This window comes from Halichoerus grypus, chromosome 14 (genome assembly GCF_964656455.1).
Source record: "Halichoerus grypus chromosome 14, mHalGry1.hap1.1, whole genome shotgun sequence".
NCBI classification, from domain to species: domain Eukaryota; kingdom Metazoa; phylum Chordata; class Mammalia; order Carnivora; family Phocidae; genus Halichoerus; species Halichoerus grypus.
The window spans coordinates 19,428,896-19,445,805 of record NC_135725.1 but is presented as its reverse complement, the minus strand read 5'-3'; the positions used below and the strand labels follow the sequence as shown (position 1 = coordinate 19,445,805).

General features: G+C 38.1%; 1 protein-coding gene across 8 annotated transcripts in view; it reads right to left on the bottom strand.

Annotated features, from left to right (window-relative positions):
- The window catches only part of CEP78 (centrosomal protein 78), a 39,525-nt gene that overhangs the window by 12,173 nt on the left and 10,442 nt on the right, over positions 1-16,910 (bottom strand). For 5 of the 8 annotated variants that reach the window (XM_036122977.2, XM_036122970.2, XM_036122972.2 and 2 more), the window contains 8 exons: positions 15,774-15,838; positions 15,388-15,499; positions 13,742-13,759; positions 12,157-12,289; positions 10,968-11,013; positions 9,464-9,592; positions 1,716-1,793; positions 368-534 (listed from right to left, as the gene is read on the bottom strand). In XM_036122977.2, coding sequence (XP_035978870.1) covers positions 368-534; positions 1,716-1,793; positions 9,464-9,592; positions 10,968-11,013; positions 12,157-12,289; positions 13,742-13,759; positions 15,388-15,499; positions 15,774-15,838 — 748 coding nt within the window. The remainder of the gene's footprint in view (positions 1-367; positions 535-1,715; positions 1,794-9,463; positions 9,593-10,967; positions 11,014-12,156; positions 12,290-13,741; positions 13,760-15,387; positions 15,500-15,773; positions 15,839-16,910) is intronic. The other 3 variants (XM_036122971.2, XM_036122973.2, XM_036122974.2) reach the window with 2 other exon arrangements.

The following is a 16,910-nucleotide window of genomic DNA, read 5'->3' as shown; positions in this document are numbered from 1 at the left end:
AAATAAAAATCTTTAAAAAAAAAAAAAAAGCCACTTTAATTCAAATTTATTTTACAAGAAAGATAAATAAAAGGGAGGGAAATTCTGATGCATTCTGGAATATTTTCAAGTAAAATTATCGTCAGTGTAGTCTTTCCCCAAAACTATACCTAAAAATTACTTAATCTACAGGTTATTCTTTTATAATGGGCTCTCTCCTCTACCAAAGCAGGTTTACCATTTTGCATTTCTTTTAATTCCTGATTTAAAAAACACCCTATATTACACGCTAAATAAGACTATGGAAGCATTGAAAATTGCTCACATTCCTTAGTAAACCCTCATTACAGATGCAAAGAGAATAATGCCATGGAGAGAAACTACTAACCCAGCATCTTTAAGGAGGTCCAAGAAAGCATGGAACTTCTGAAAAGAATTCTCAATGCTGCCCAAAACACCTTCATCATCCAGGATCATGCTTGTCAATGACTGTGCATGCAGGGCTTCAGACAAAGAGAAATTTATATTTCTTAACTGGGCATTTTCATGTTCCAGCTATAAAAGAAAATTGAAAATGTCTGACATGATTTTCTTCCATTGTCATGAAAAGAAAAGTTTTTAAGCAACAAAACTAAAACATTTCAAATATAATTAATTTGTAATTAATCTAACTTTCTGCCTATAAAGACAGAGACTACATCACATAATGATCAAAACCCAAAGATACCCAACAAAGTTTCCTATATAATACTTAGGTGGTATATAAATAAACCAAAATAACTGTTTAATTATTAACGATCTTTCAAAAGATCACTTTTCTGGGGCACCTGGGTGGCTCAGTCGGTTACGCGGCTGCCTTCGGCTCAGGTCATGATCCCAGGGTCCTGGGATCGAGCCCCACGTCGGGCTCCCTGCTCGGTGGAGAGTCTGCTTCTCCCTCTCCCTCTGCCTGCCTCTCTGCCTACTTGTGCTCTCTCTCTATCTCTCTGTCAAATAAATAAATAAAATCTTTAAAAAAAAAAAAAAAAGATCACTTTTCTAACTGGTTATATTCATAACAGACCCTCATTTACATTAGAAAAATTAGCTGCTTAAGGTTCCCTTTAAATTAGAAAGTGAAATAGTCTGATTTGAGCAAAGCATATTCTAACTTGGCTGGTTGTTAAGGATTAACTTTATTGAGCAAAATATTAAATGTCTAAGTTTAAAAGTCCTGAATCATACTTATTTATACTTATTTAAATTATTCACTGCCAGTAAGTAGTTTCATCATATCTTTTATGTTACTATATATGCATATAAGCATAAATGCTTTCTTGAACTGAAGCATCATAAACAGAAAATAAGCTAACATCATATAAAAATACACACACACCAAAAAAACCCCTAAGATTTTTACTTCTTTTTTTAAAAAATATGCTCCCCACCCAAAATATGTGGACCCCAGTGCAGGGCTTGAACTCACAACCCTGAGATCAGGACCTGAGCTGAGATTAAGAGCCGGATGTTTAACCAACCGAGCCACCCAGGTATCTCTAAGATTTTTCCATTTTAAAAACATGTTTTCTGGAATAGAGATCATATGACCACTAAAAGAAGTAAATACAAAGGTTCATATGGTACAACCAATTTGCAATATATTAGTTTTAAAGTTTATAAACTGCATGTGTATGGCTTAAAATCAAATAAAAATAAAACCAAAATACTTTCAAAAGTATAAGAAAAAACCTGTTTACCTCACTGACTCGTTTATCAGCCTTAAACCTTATTACTCTTTCCTCCTTTAACTGCTTTAGGCACTCCTCCAGTTTTTCCTAGTGTGAAAAAATAGAGTATTATAAGCAATTCATAGTAGCATATCCAAAAGCCTTTCCATTTATAGATCTCACCAAGGATTTAGGCATAGAGCCACAAGTAAACTCAGACTTCAGGATTATAATCTGTTACTTAATGATTTTATCCTACCATGCTAGTGAAATTAATTACCAAAAATATCAAATTAGCATATTAAAAATTTATTTGAATCCAATACTTTCCAAAATAAATTTGTGGCAGCTCACCATAAAAGGCATATGTGTATAATACAGTTAAGTCAGAAATAAAAAACTAAGGCCAAGAAAGGAAAATTCTACTTTTATTAATGGGCCTCTTTATAAGAGGAAATCTCACTAACATAGTTAACCCACCCAAATTATATAATTGCAGAATCAAATGCATTTTAAAAAGTAAACACTTTTAAAGCACTTTAGTATGTGCCAAACCCTGTCCTAATAGGAATTTCCTGGATATTAAATATTTAATCATCAAAACCCTACAAGGAAAGAACAATTAACTCCATGTCATTTTACAGGTGAGAAAATGGAGACAGAGAAAAGTAGCGTAGGACACCCCAGACCATATCACCTAAGATCATTAAGTTGTAGAACCACATTTTGAACTCAGGAACTTGGGCCCCATGCCTGTTCACAGAAGTGGTAATCTCCCCATTCAGCAACGTCAATAAAATAGAATGCACAGGGCGCCTGGGTGGCTCAGTCAGTTAAGCGTCTGCCTTCGGCTCAGGTCATGATCCCAGAGTCCTGGGATCGAGTCCCGCACTGGGCTCCCTCTCAGCGAGGAGTCAGCTTCTCCCTCTGCCTTTCCCCCCTCTGCTCGTGATCTCTCTCTCTCAAATAAATAAAAAATATTAAAAAAAATTAGAATGGACACTGGTAAATTTTGATTTCCAAGAACAAGATACTTAAGTCCTTGCAGTGGGGGACACTACTTGTGGTTGGCAGAATTCTAAGATAGCCCCTCAGATTCCTACCGGCTAAACTATATGATCCTCCCAGTTAATCAAATACTGATCTAATTGGTGCTGCAGTGAAGGGATTTTGCAAGATGTAATTAAGGTTCCTCAAATCTTTAATTGATCTTAAGAAATGATTCTGGGTGGATGTAACTTAATCAGGTGGCCTATTAAAAGGGACTGGGGTCTTCCTTAAGATCTAAAGTAAAAAAGGGACAAAGGCGAGATTCTCTGTTGCTGGCTTTGAACAAGTCAAGTGTGATGTCGTGGCAAGGAATGGGAGGGAGGCCTCTAGGAGCTGAGACTGTCCCCCAACTGACAGCCAGCATGAAAGGAGGATCTCTGTCCTACAACTCCAAGAACTGAATTAGGCCAATGAGCTGTCTAAGTTGGGAGTAGGTTCTTTCCCAGAGCCTCACGATGAGAACACAGCCTGACTGACATCATGACTTCAGCTTTCTGAGACGAAGCAGAGAGCCTAGTCACGCCATACCTGGACTTCTGACCTACAGAACTGGGAGCTCGTCAGCAGGTGGTGTTTCAAGCCATGAAGTTCACAGCAATAGAAAATTAATATACTACTCAACCCCCAGATTCATGAACAAAATAAATGACTACTACTGTTTGAAGCCACTGTTTTGGGGGTGGTTTCTTATGCAGCAATAAACAAAATACCTCTACTTATTAAAACAACAAGGTATATTTATACATTTTAAAGGCTTTTGAACAATCACTTAAAGAATTTCAACTTAGAGTTTAGTTTACCCCTGGTGCGTGCGGGTTGAGGGGAGGAACTCTATTACATGCTGTCATTGACGGAGGAAACTAGCACTAGCTTCTGGGCAGTGAGTACATACCACCGATCCTACACCCAGGAATTTACCCTAAGGAAATCACCAAAGACGTGGGCAAAGATTTATCTACCAACATGTCATACACGACTGTTTAGGCCTAACCCTAGAAGTGAGCTACAAGCTTCCAAATTGGGTTAGTTTAAATAAAAACAGCACACCCATATGAAGAAATGCTCTGCAAAGCCACTAAAAAACACTGACAACAAGAGGTCTTAACCAGAATTAATGAATGGGCTTTCAGGAGTTTTATATTCTGTGCGTTTTTCAGGGGAGAGAGTACATAAGCTTAATCTAAGATTCTCTGAGGTAGAAGAGTATTTAGTGACATGACAAAATATTTTTGATACCTTTTTATGACAAAAGGGTAGATTAGGTGTGTGTACATACAGAGGTGGCTTTTATTTTCTTCAGTAAGTTTTTCATTGTTTTCAAAAATTTGCTCAATGAACATATACTTTATACTCAGAATTTATGTTTAAAAATTTTAAAATAGTCTAACAACTTCAAATTCTTTAATGTTTCATTAAACATTTGAAGCCAGTCAAATTTTTAATGGGGACAAAGGAAAAAAATTACAAATACCTCTACTTACTTATATAATTTTTTTTATTAATAAATCTTTTTTTCTTAAGATTTTACTTATTTTTTGACAGAGAGAGAGAGACAGCGAGAGAGGGAACACAAGCGGGGGAGTGGGAGAGGGAGAAGCAGGCCTCCCGCGGAGCAGGGAGTCTGATGTGGGGCTCGATCCCAGGACCCTGGGATCATGACCTGAGCCAAAGGCAGACGCTTAACGACTGAGCCACCCAGGCGCCCCTATATGATGGTTTTAATATTTAAAACTTATTTCACAGAAATTCTAAACAAATCAGTAAACAAGAAAGTCTCACCACAATCAGAGAATGTACAGACTGAAATGCTCCATTCTCAACTGGCTCTAAATATAAACAGCACATTGTGCAATTACATGAAATAGCTTCTCCCTCTAGTGGAGGGAGTTAGAATATCACGTTGGATTTTCATTAAAAACTGTACCTTCCTACAAAGTTTAAAGTAATTCATGCTCTTTAAAAAAATATGAAACCATAAGAGACTCTTAATCATAGGAAACAAACTGAGGGATGCTGGAGGGGAGGGGGATGGGGGGTGGGGTAACTGGGTGATGGGACATTAAGGGGGGGAACAAGTTGTAATGAACACTGGGTTTTATATAAGACTGATGAATCACTGAACTCTACCTCTGAAACTAATAATACATTATATGTTAATTAATTGAATTTAAATTAAAACAAATTTTAAAAAAAGCTCAATGTCTACACTTAAAAAAAATATGGAACCAAAAGATTAGAAAGCAAAATTATCTGACATTCTGTTATGTAAATTAGACTAATGATCAGGTTTTGGAGAAATCCTCTTTCTTGTCATCTGCTCTCCTTCCCCTTCTATACATTGGCTAGTTTTTTTTTTTTCTGGAACAAAGCTCCCATCATACTGTATCTCTAATTTTATGTTTAACTTTTTTCCATTTATTTTTTTTTTAAAGATTTTTATTTATTTATTTAACAGAGAGAGACATAGCGAGAGAAGGAACACAAGCAGGGGGAGTGGGAGAGGGAGAAGCAGGCCTCCTGCTAAGCAGGGAGCCCGATGTGGGGCTCGATCCCAGGGTCCTGGGACCAGGATCTGAGCTGAAGGCAGACGCTTAACGACTGAGCCACCCAGGTGCCCCAACTTTTTTTCATTTACAGTGGATCATTTTTTATATAATCAGGGGATTCATAGCCTTGATTTTTAAAAAAGATTTATTTATTTTTGAGAGAGAGAGAGAGAGTGCCCCTGAGCTGGCAGGGGAGAGGGGGAGAGAGAGAGTGAGAGAGAATCTCAAGCAGACTCCCTGCTGAGCAAGAAGCACAACTCGGGGGTGCAATATCCTGACCCTGAGACCATGACCTGAGCCGAAATCAAGAGTCGGCCACTTAACCAACTGAGCCACCCCTAACCTTGACTTTTTTAATGGGCTACAAAATATTCCACTGAGCATGTCTCGGTTCTGTAATCACTCCTATATGGTTAAACATTTAAATTCTTTCCAACCTTTCAGTATTATAAAACAAAATAACTATTTTTATGCATGAAGGCCTTTTCCCATATGTAGATAATTTTCTTGCAATGAGTCAATAAAAATGAGTTTGAGATCAAAGCAAATGAACATTTTTAAGGTTCTGTGATACTGATCTACAAAAGATTCCTAAGATTTTAGACTGCTTTCAGCAATGTATCACTTGGTATATAACTTCTACTATAACTGTTGGCTTGTTTCCTCACTTTAAAGTGCAAGGAATTTAAGGGAAGGGGGCATATTTGATCCCAGCACATGTATCTAGCACAAAGCACACGAAAAGTAATTGTTGAATAAGGTAAACCTGTGCGAACACGAGTTCTGTGTGTAATTAGTAGTTAAATTTCTCCTTCAGATTATATTTTAAAAATTCAGAATCTCTGTGGCTAAAACCTGGCCCTCCCCCTCAGCTATATAAGCTTGGACAAGTTCAGTAACTCTAGGCCTCCATTTCCTCATCTCTAACATGAAGACAGGTTCCCACATCACACAGTTCTTGTGAGGATTACAAGTTAACAACACTCACATAAACTCAGAAGAGTGCTTGCTGCATAGGGTATGTTCAGTTAATGCTAATGAATATATGTGAACGCAAACAGTAGCGAAGGACTTAAAATCAAATAGTCTCAACTCACTCACACATACAGCCCCCTAGAGGCAACCTTTTCTTAAGCAGGTTTTAATTTTTTTTAAGTAATCTTTATGCCCAGCGTGGGGTTTGAATTCACAGTTCCAAGATCAAGAGTTGCATGCTCTACCGACTGAACCAGCCAGGCGCCCCTTTGAGTAGGTTTTAATTGTAAAATACGGTATCCATACTAAAAAGTGCATCTTTACATGCATGCATCCCTAAAAATTCCCTTTGGTTTTGCCAACTCTTAACTTCATGTAAAGAGAATCACAGTATATGCAGTCTTCCAGTCAATAGTTTTTAAAAATTCATCTATATTGTTGCCAGTAGGCTCTAGTTCATTAAACTTTATTGCTTTGTAGTTTTCCCACTGTATGAATACACATCATTTTTGACTCTTAAGGGATGTTTGGGCTGCTTTTAGTTGGTGCTAAAGCAAATCACACACGTACCCTGTTGCACCAGTTATTCTAGTACGTATACCGGCTGGGCAGGGGATAGGGAAACTTGTTGGGTTGTGAAGGATTAGCACGCCCTCAGGTAATGAACAATGCTGAATGCTTTCCAAAGTAGCTGTGTCAATTTATATGCCCATATAAGCAGGGTGTGAGATTCCTATTATACTCCAGGCCTAGGAAACCTGTAATTATCAGACTTCTTTGTTAATGTGATTGGAGGGTAGTGGCATTTCATATTGGACACTTGTCCATGTTTATTAGCCATCTGGATTTCCTTTCTTAATGAGACTTTAGCCATTCTTATTTTTAATTCTTCTCATTTCCAAGTAAGAAACTTACATGACTATGTCATGATGAAATTTTAGACATTATTAACTTCCTACTTTACCAAATAAGACATTAGTTCATTTACACTCTTTCCTAAGTCCATTCCTCTCAGTGAAGTCACGTCACCATTCGTTTTCCCACTGGTCATGAACTCTTTGACTTGTAGTGATATCCTTAAAAATCTGTATTGTTGGGGGGGGCCTGGGTGGCTCAGTCAGTTGAATGTCTGCCTTCGGCTCAGGTCGTGATCCCGGGGTCCTGGGATCGGGCTCCCTGTTCGGCAGGGAGTCTGCTTCTCCCTCTGCCCCTCACCTCGCTCGTGTTCTCTCTCTCTTTTTCTCTCACTCTCTTTGTCTCTCTCTCAAAAATAAGATCTTTAAAAAAAAAATCTGTATTGTTGGGGTGCCTGGGTGGCTCAGTCGGTTTAGTGTCTGCCTTTGGCTCAGGTCATGATCCGGGGGTTCTGGGATGGAGCCCCGCATTGGGCTCCCTGCTCAGTGGGGAGCCTGCTTCTCCCTCTCCCTCTGCCTCTCCCCCTGCTTGTGCACTCTCTCTCGCTATCTCTCTCCGAGTCAAATAAATAAATAAAACTCTGTATTGTTTATTGAGCATAAAGTCTCTCAACACCCCGCTTTGGGAACTGAAGACATTCATGCCTTTTCCCCTTCTTTCCACCTCCTATTTACCTTCCAAACCTACCTTTTATGTTGTCAAAGCTGATATTTACATTTTGTTCTGTTTTCTGTTGAGAGACAGTAACAGCAAATAGTCCCTGGTCCTACCAGGTATCTGTTTTTACTCTTTTTTTTTCCTATCATGTTGTATACTTTACTAACTCTCAGGCAAACCATGGTTATTTTCTACTTAGGAACGGGAGCAGAAAGCTCCCTGGAAGCTCATGATTGACTGGCTTCTCTTATGTGTGAAGAGGTGGGTAGTCAGTTGTAATAAGGAACCCCCAAATACTCTTTTCTAGGGTGCAAAACTCCACTAGGTGCCCTAATTCTCCCCAGTCTTTTTTTCCCCAAATTTTTATTTAAATTCTGGTTAGTTAATATCTAGTGTAATAGTGGTTTCAGGAGTAGAATTTAGTTTCTCCCAAAGTCAAATCATCTCATTTCAGGAGAATGAGGGTGGGGATGGGAGTCAGCTCTCCCAAATATAAACCTTCCACATGCTCTCCCTATTTCAGTCACATTTTTAACCAACTCCACCCTCTCTCTGTCACGCATATCTGAAGATGGAGCTGTTTCTGCCACGGGGGATTAGATTCCCTCAGCTGCAGCCAGTCCCTGTGCAAATTCTAGGTGGTACTGTTCCTCTGTTCACAGCTTCACACCCTTCCACTTGTCTTCTGTCTCTGAAAAAAATGTTGAAATCCCTTCTCTTGATTGTTGTGGATATATTCTTAAAAATTTGATACCAGTACTTTAATGTCTTATCAAAGTGGAGAAGAGCCGAGAGGGTCCTCAGCACATCCTGAATCAGGTAGTCCCTAGTAACAGTTCCTGACCTTCTTGGTCTTCCCCAGTGCCTTACTGTTGCTTTTAGAAGTACAAGCTCCCTAGTGTCTCAGTGCAGGAAATCTAAACGACCATGAGAGGGGCCTGGGTGGCTCAGTCCTTGAGCGTCTGCCTTCGGCTCAGGTCATGATCCTGGGGTCCTGGGATCGAGCCCCGCATCGGGCTCCCTGCTCAGGGGGAAGCCTCTTCTCCCTCTCCCTCTCCCCCTGCTTGTGTCCCCTCTCTCGCTGTGTCTCTCTCTGTCAAATAAATAAATAATATCTTTAAAAAAAAAAAAAAAATGACCATGAACGCAAATTAGACGGTCTGGGGTCTTGTCTTTACTCTGCAGCTTAGTAACAAAGCATTTTAAGTGCTACAAATTGTAGGTGCTCATTTAGAAAATGAAAGGGGTAATTCTACATCAATTACAGATTCATCGCACTCTAACATTTCGTAATTTTCCAAGTACTTATCTTAAAATTTCTCTATGTTATTGTCATTAATTTTAATTGGGAAAATAAAAATCTGGCTTTCTTTTTTAAAAAATCAAATAGTAAAAGGGGCCCCTGGGTGGCTCAGTCGGTTAGGAAAGGAAAATATATTACTGGTGACATGTTTTGATTTTTATTTCTCAGAATTCAAACGTCTACCTTCCACCTTGGTCTAAGCCAAGGAATCGTTGAGGGGAAGACAGAAGCCATGTACAAGCTCATCCAGTGCCCTAATCAGGCTTCCTCCTGCCCAGTAACCACTACGGTTTAAAAAATAATCTCTGGATCTTAAAGTGGTAATGTTATACCTCTAATGCTTCTTGTTTTAAACTGGTTTTCTCAGGCTCTTCTTGAACACTTTCGGATGAATCGTCGACCTCTTCCATTTCTGAGGAGGAAGGACTCTCTACTGTCACAGTCACAGGGAAATCTGATTGCTTAGAGAAAGAAGTCAAGGTTGTAGAAGAGATAACAAAAACCAGGTAACAAATACTACAGGACATTTAACAAAACTGACCTGAGGTATCAAGTCATTATGTATAAATGTCTTCTACTGCTTAGTCTAAAACAAGCAATGACAAAGTAAAATGACAATGATTTATTTTTGCTGTCACTGTACAAAATTCTGTTGAGATTAATATTTGGAATCCTCCATATTATTTTATTAACTTTCTTTCATATAAGCCAACTGAGGAGCCAGGGTAAACATTTTTCTCAGACCAACTTTTTACTGCAGATGAGACATTTACTCTCCACTGTTAGGTACAAAAAGTCTGGAAGAAAATGTAGTTTTTGGAGGAAAAATCCATCAGTAGGGGACTGATAAGAAGAATTAGAAGAATAATTAGAAAGTCAACATATCTAGTGAAAAAAAAACATGAAAATTAAAAAAATCACTTACACATACACAACTAAAATGGACCCATCAAAAACCTCATCTTACCATCCTTTAGCCACCCTAAAGCAGAACTACTGTAATGGTAATACAGTTCTCCTGTCAATTCACTGCCACTGGAATGCAGTTCAGTATGCTGTTCCCAAACATTTGAAAACTGACCTGATCATAACCCCATAAAAAGTCTACAGATCAAAAAGAGGAGTGCTGGGATTACATAACTGCACAGAAGACAAGTCACTGGGGTGTCATTTTAACCACGGGCAACAAATCCCACAGTACAGGAAAGTCCCAATGGTAGAATGAGGCGTGCACCCCTTCTTCTGGACATGCAGGGGGCAGGGCTCACACCCGGGGTGCTCTTCTCTCAATCCAGTAGTGTTACCTTACTCAGAGCTGCTATGCAGTTCCCCAGGACAAGGGGGAAGGAGAACCTGACACTCTGACGGAAGTGGCTGGTAGGACAGGGAATGTGTGTGGCCTTGGTGAGAGAGGAAGAAGTGCTCTGAGAGAGCAGAAGCTCTGGGACTGGCTTCTTTATTTTGCCTTTAGGATCTGGAACTTATACATATACTTATAGCTCTCAAATAACATTTCTCGAAAACATAAAAGACATTCTTGAGAATGGTAGCTCCATGAGTTGGCAGTCAAATTCCTTTCACTGGGTTAACAGGTGACTTGTGGACTGGAGAAATGGCTTCCCTGTTTACGGATGGAACCACAAGATCCCCAGTGTGTGTCATATTCACACAACTACATACCGTCATTGGGAGAGCAACCTGACAAGTTGCCAATGGATTTATTTCAGAGAGGGAAATGTTTTCTGTAAGGCTCTGTTTAGTTTGAAATGCAAAGAGAACGCCCTCCCACCTTTCCCACTTAACCTTCTATATATTGTAAATATGAGAACTACATACCTGCAAATGATTATATACATCATGAGTTTTGATTAATGGAAAACCCCTAAAGAGATACCAACAAATTAAGTTAAACATTGATGTGAATATTACCAGTTAACGCCAGTTTGCTAGAATTTGCTAGAATTATGTACAATAATACTATTAATAATACATTATGAATTACATATAAGCAAAATAAGCTCAAAATAAGGACCTGGCAGAAAATTGAACAGAATTTAGCAGACTGGCTTGTCATAACTCTCTGAACTGCTGAGGGGTGTCTTCACGTTCTACGTTCAGGACGGTTTAGACTTCCAATCTAACTTCTTTGACTAATTATCATTCTCCAATTGACAACTCCTTGTGGTCAGAATGGTCTTGATATTAACAATTATCATAAAAAGAAGATATGAAATCACAAAGTCATAAAACTTAAGTGTAAAGACTGGGGCCTGGGAACTAGAGTTTATGCAATAATAATTCACATCACCATTTGCAATGGAGATTATATTCAACAATTCAATGTGAGCAAGTGAACAATTATTTTACATAGTACCTACCTCAAGTCTTATTTAAAATCAATTCTTTGTTTTCTTAAGCAATTGTTAATCCCCAATTTCTTGAATACTGTAAATTACCTGAAAATAATCTACAGCAAACTAATTCACTCAGCAGGCCTAAAATTATAGTTCGACCATTTAAAGAGACTTTTATACTTCTAGTATAAAAATCGCTATGCACTGTTATCCCCTGGGTAAGTAATCAGCTAAAACTAGTTAAATCTAATTTGATTTACTAAATCTGATTCACTAAAATGAGTTAAGCTGGTTGACTGAGTTAGATTAAGTCTAATCCCTACTCCCCCATCCATTCTGTACTAAACTATCCCCCAGGCCGAAAATGTCTTTTTTCCCCATTCCTTACATGTCCAAGTTCCTCCTCCTGCACTGTAGGGCCCAGCTCAATTACACCCACCTTTAATGAAACCTTTACTCACCTGTACCGGTGGAGAGAATGTTTGTTGGGACACATAAGAAATAACTTGCAACTCCCAATTATAACTATTTTTTTTCTTCTTTCAAGGACCCATTAGGCAGAAGCCACGTGTGAGTTATCATTTTTTCCTCTAGAGAAACCATTAGAGACCTCCCGCATAATAGAAGCTCCAAAATGAAAATTTCTAAACGACTCAAGACGGAATAAATACCTGGTCCTTTTTGCACGTTCTGCTGTGCGCCACGGCAGGAAACCAGAGACGCCAGGAGGTAGAGGTTCAGGAGAATATTCTTTACCAAGGGGGTGTTTCCTTCCATTACTTACAGGTTTCTTTGTGGCCAATCCTATGTTTGCGAAAGCATTAAAGGACAAAATCAAGATGCACTAAATGGTGACACAGCAATTATCACATGTTCGCACTTTATAAAACAGGCACCTGCCAAAGATGCGAGGCCATTAATAACAAGATCGTTCTGTAAAAATGCTTTGACATGGACTAGCAATGTTTACAAATCTAAGTAGATTTGTAGAGTAACAAGTTATCATTTTAACTAAAATATAAGTATATGAGATGCACAAAACATACAGAAATAAAAAATATACCCCAAAGAATGAAACATGCACGATACATCTTATGTATCATGCAGAAACATCCAGTTTATTGAATCTCAGAATATCTGTGGTATTTTTGAATCTCAAAGATAGAGAAACACTGATACATCCCTGATTCCTGCCAAAGAGAATCTGAATTAGACCAAAATTTTAATTTAAGATTAAATTTTCTATGTGAAAACAATCAAAGGAATAGGACTGAAAGCTGCTAAGTGGCAGGTAAGTCAATGTTACCCTCCGTAAGTCTGTCAACCTTCATTGCTCATTTGATTTCATATAGAAAACAAAAAAGAGGGGCGCCTGGGTGGCTCAGTCGTTAAGCGTCTGCCTTCGGCTCAGGTCATGATCCCAGGGTCCTGGGATCAAGTCCCACATCGGGCTCCCTGCTCAACGGGAAGCCTGCTTCTCCCCTCACCCACTCTCCCTACTTGTGTTCCCTCTCTCGCTGTCGTCTCTCTCTGTTGAAAAATAAATAAAATCTTAAAAAAAAAAAGAAAACAAAACAAAGAAGAAATAAGACCCAATGGATAAAAGAGCAAGATATGGAGACTTGGCCTACATTTCAGTACTAAAAAGTCAATATCCTTATATGAAATAGTAGCAAAAACTAGACCTACATGCTAATATATTTAGAATACACCATATATTAAAATTGACATTTAATTGTTTTACAGTTACTCAAAACAATATAGGTTTGTTATATTTATTCTTCAGATCTATTTTACTATACTACTTTAGCAGCATTAGGATAGCAAGAGAAATAAAACATATGTGGCAATAGAGGACAAATATTTCATATAGTGTAGCTTATTGATAATCACCACATGACCTGTGTGATTTCTCTGGATAAATTTATATGCCTCTTAAAATATATAGAAGTTCCATTCATCTTGTGCTATTTTTTGTTTTTCAACTTAATTACTCTCAAGGAAAAAAATGTTCATATATACATGGTTTGTACATGTACACCTCTCCCCTGACTTTCAGAAACTAATGCAAATATGCCATTTGTAATTAAATCCAAAAGAATTCACACTTATCTTGTAAGGAGATAAAATCCCCATTCGAGTTCCTATCTTCTTTCTGTACACATGATTACAATGTGAATGTGACAACTCACACAATTATGTAACCTCTATACTCACCTGGATCTAACTATATAGCCAGACACTGATGTGGCTTACCTCTATGTCTCCACATAACTGAGGCAAATACAAAAAAAAGCCCGAGAAATAAAATTACTCTTAAAATAGCTCAGTGTGCTTGTAAATTTCAGTCACTTTGTTTAATTATGCTAAGAAAAAAAAAGATTTTTAATTTTTTATTTTCATTCCACGAAGTCCTATTATATACCATCAGATACTAAAATTACAGAAATCCTAATATAACACACATATATATTTTACCTATATACATTTCTATTTCTAATATTATATCAAAATACCAACTCAGACACTTTTAAGAATGTTTTACACATGATGTAAACTTTTAATAATAATAATCTATAATCAGTGAGACATCACAAATCTCAGCTTCTTTGTATATACTATTTGACTACTAAAATATCAGTTTTAAAATAAAAATTGGTAGAAAAATTGTTAAGCTTTCTTTTGATTTATTTATTTATTTATTTATTTTTTTTAAAAGATTTTATTTTTATTTATTTAAGACAGAGAGAATGAGAGAGAGAGAGCACATGAGAGGGGGGAGGGTCAAAGGGTGAAGCAGGCTCCCTGCCGAGCAGGGAGCCCGATGCGGGACTCGATCCAGGGACTCCAGGATCATGACCTGAGCCGAAGGCAGTCGCTTAACCAACTGAGCCACCCAGGCGCCCAAGCTTTCTTTTGATTTAATAGACCCTCTTAACTGCTACTTAATATTTTGTTGACCAAACAAGTAGATTAATGGAGAATCAAAAACATACCTTTTAATAGTAAAAAAAAGTAGTATTTATGAAAATGTTTACAATACTATTAAAAAATTATATAATACTTAGGTTATTCTGAATTTTTTACTAATTTATTATTTATTTAAAGTACACTCCATGCCCGACGTGGGGCTTGAACCCATGAGCCCAAGATCGAGAGTCACGTGCTCTACTGACTGAGCCAGCCAGGCACCCCAAATCTTTCATTAATTTAAAAAAAAGACCAATCAACTCAATGAAACCTTCTGAATTCATAAAAAAGTGTAACTACGAAATCATATAGAATTTTAATTTAATCTAAAATGAAGTGAAAGAAGAAAAATGGCAGATTATATTCAAGTTATGTGGAATTACGTCAATATTCCATCCACCCTGTCACCTGTGTGCCTATGTTGTCTATGTTAACAGACCACAGGAAGATGGGCGCCTGGGTGGCTCAGTTGTTAAGCGTCTGCCTTCGGCTCAGGTCATGATCCCAGGGTCCTGGGATCGAGCCCCACATCGGGCTCCCTGCTCGGCGGGAAGCCTGCTTCTCCCTCTCCCACTCCCCCTGCTTGTGTTCCCTCTCTCGCTCTCTGTCAAAAAAAAAAAAAATAGACCACAGGAAGAGAAAATGAAAATCTTAACCAAGGAATATATTCAAAATAATGAACTTTTTATGAAAACATAGTTGGTTAATTTTAAAAAAATGGAAATATTAGCATCTCTTCTTTAAATTATTTTTATATTTCATAAATTCTTATAATCTGTATCACAACATTCACAGTCTTTCTGATATGCATGTGGTTAATACTGGTTGTTATCATCACTATCATACAATGGGAAGAGATTCCAATTTTAGCCATTGGAACACATACAGGGCATAAGCTCTAGCAGCATTAAAAAGCCAGGAGAAAAAGTTACCAATTCTAATAGTAGCTTTCCCTTTCCGACCATTTCCCAGGATTATAGTTCTCTTTTTCTGTCTAGCAGTTTTGAATGGTTCCTTCACTGATGGAGAAGTTATCCACTGGTACTGGAAGAGAAATAATAAATACTCATATCAGTTACAGGTAATTTATGAGGGTTTGATCTCAATTGGAAATTAAGCTATTTTGAGTTAACAAAAGGTTTGCAATCTGCATTTCTGGGACCCCAAATTAAAGAATCACACAATGTTTTCAAAACAGAAAAGCCATTTGATTTGACTTAGTTGATTTAAGATGGCAGAAAAATGCCTTGATGGTTTTATTAAGGAGAAAAACATGCAGTTAAAGAAAAATTCTTCCTAAAGAACTACAACATGTTACCTCTGACTTGGCGCTCCTTCCATTCTGGAGAACTTTTTTGATAACTGCTTTCATCACAGAATGATCTAAAGTAAAATAAATTGAAATTATAGTAATTGCTTCCCAATGAGTGGTTATTCCCATTTAAAAGCAAACACCAACTTTTCACATAAAATTAAATATAAAATGCACATTATGTAATTATATACCTATTTCCCCCTTTTTAGAATTCTAATTTCTTCCTCAAAAACCTAAGATGAAAATGACCTCACTGATGTGAGGAATTCTTAATCTCAGGAAACAAACTGAGGGTTGCTGGAGTGGGGGGTGGGGTGGGAGGGATGGGGTGACTGGGTGATGGACACTGGGGAGGGTATGTGCTCTGGTAAGCGCTGTGAATTGTGCAAGACTGTTGAATCTCAGATCTGTACCTCTGAAACAAATAATGCAATATATGTTAAGAAAGAAAAAAAGAAGAAGAAGAATGTAGCAGGAGGGGAAGAACGAAGGGGGGGAAATCGGAGGGGGAGAAGAACCATGAGAGACGATGGACTCTGAAAAACAAACTGAGGGTTCTAGAGGGGAGGGGGGTGGGAGGATGGGTTAGCCTGGTGATGGGTATTGAGGAGGGCACGTTCTGCATGGAGCACTGGGTGTTATGCACAAACAATGAATCATGGAACACTATATCTAAAACTAATGATGTAATGTATGGGGATTAACATAACAATAAAAAAATTAAAAAAAAAACAAAAACCTAAGATGAAAGTATGCCCCCTCCCATACTGCCCACAATGACTACTCTTTTTGCAGTAGCAAAGATCATTTCTCAACACTTTGTGTCTAACGTGACTTTGGATACCTTTGGATAGAAAGCAAAAGTCTGGGACTGTCCAGCTGCTTAGATACCGAAAGGGCACCTAATCCATTAAACCAAAGTCCTGACATTCTCTCAAAGCCGCTCCTCTCCTCAGCGCCCCTTTCTCAGTGAGTGGTACCAACCAGTTGCACGCATCATCATCCAGCACTTGCTTCTTTTTTTTTTTAAGATTTTATTTATTTGACAGAGAGAGACCCAGTGAGAGAGGGAACACAAGCAGGGGGAGTGGGAGAGGGAGAAGCAGGCTTCCCGTGGAGCAGGGAGCCCGATGCGGGGCT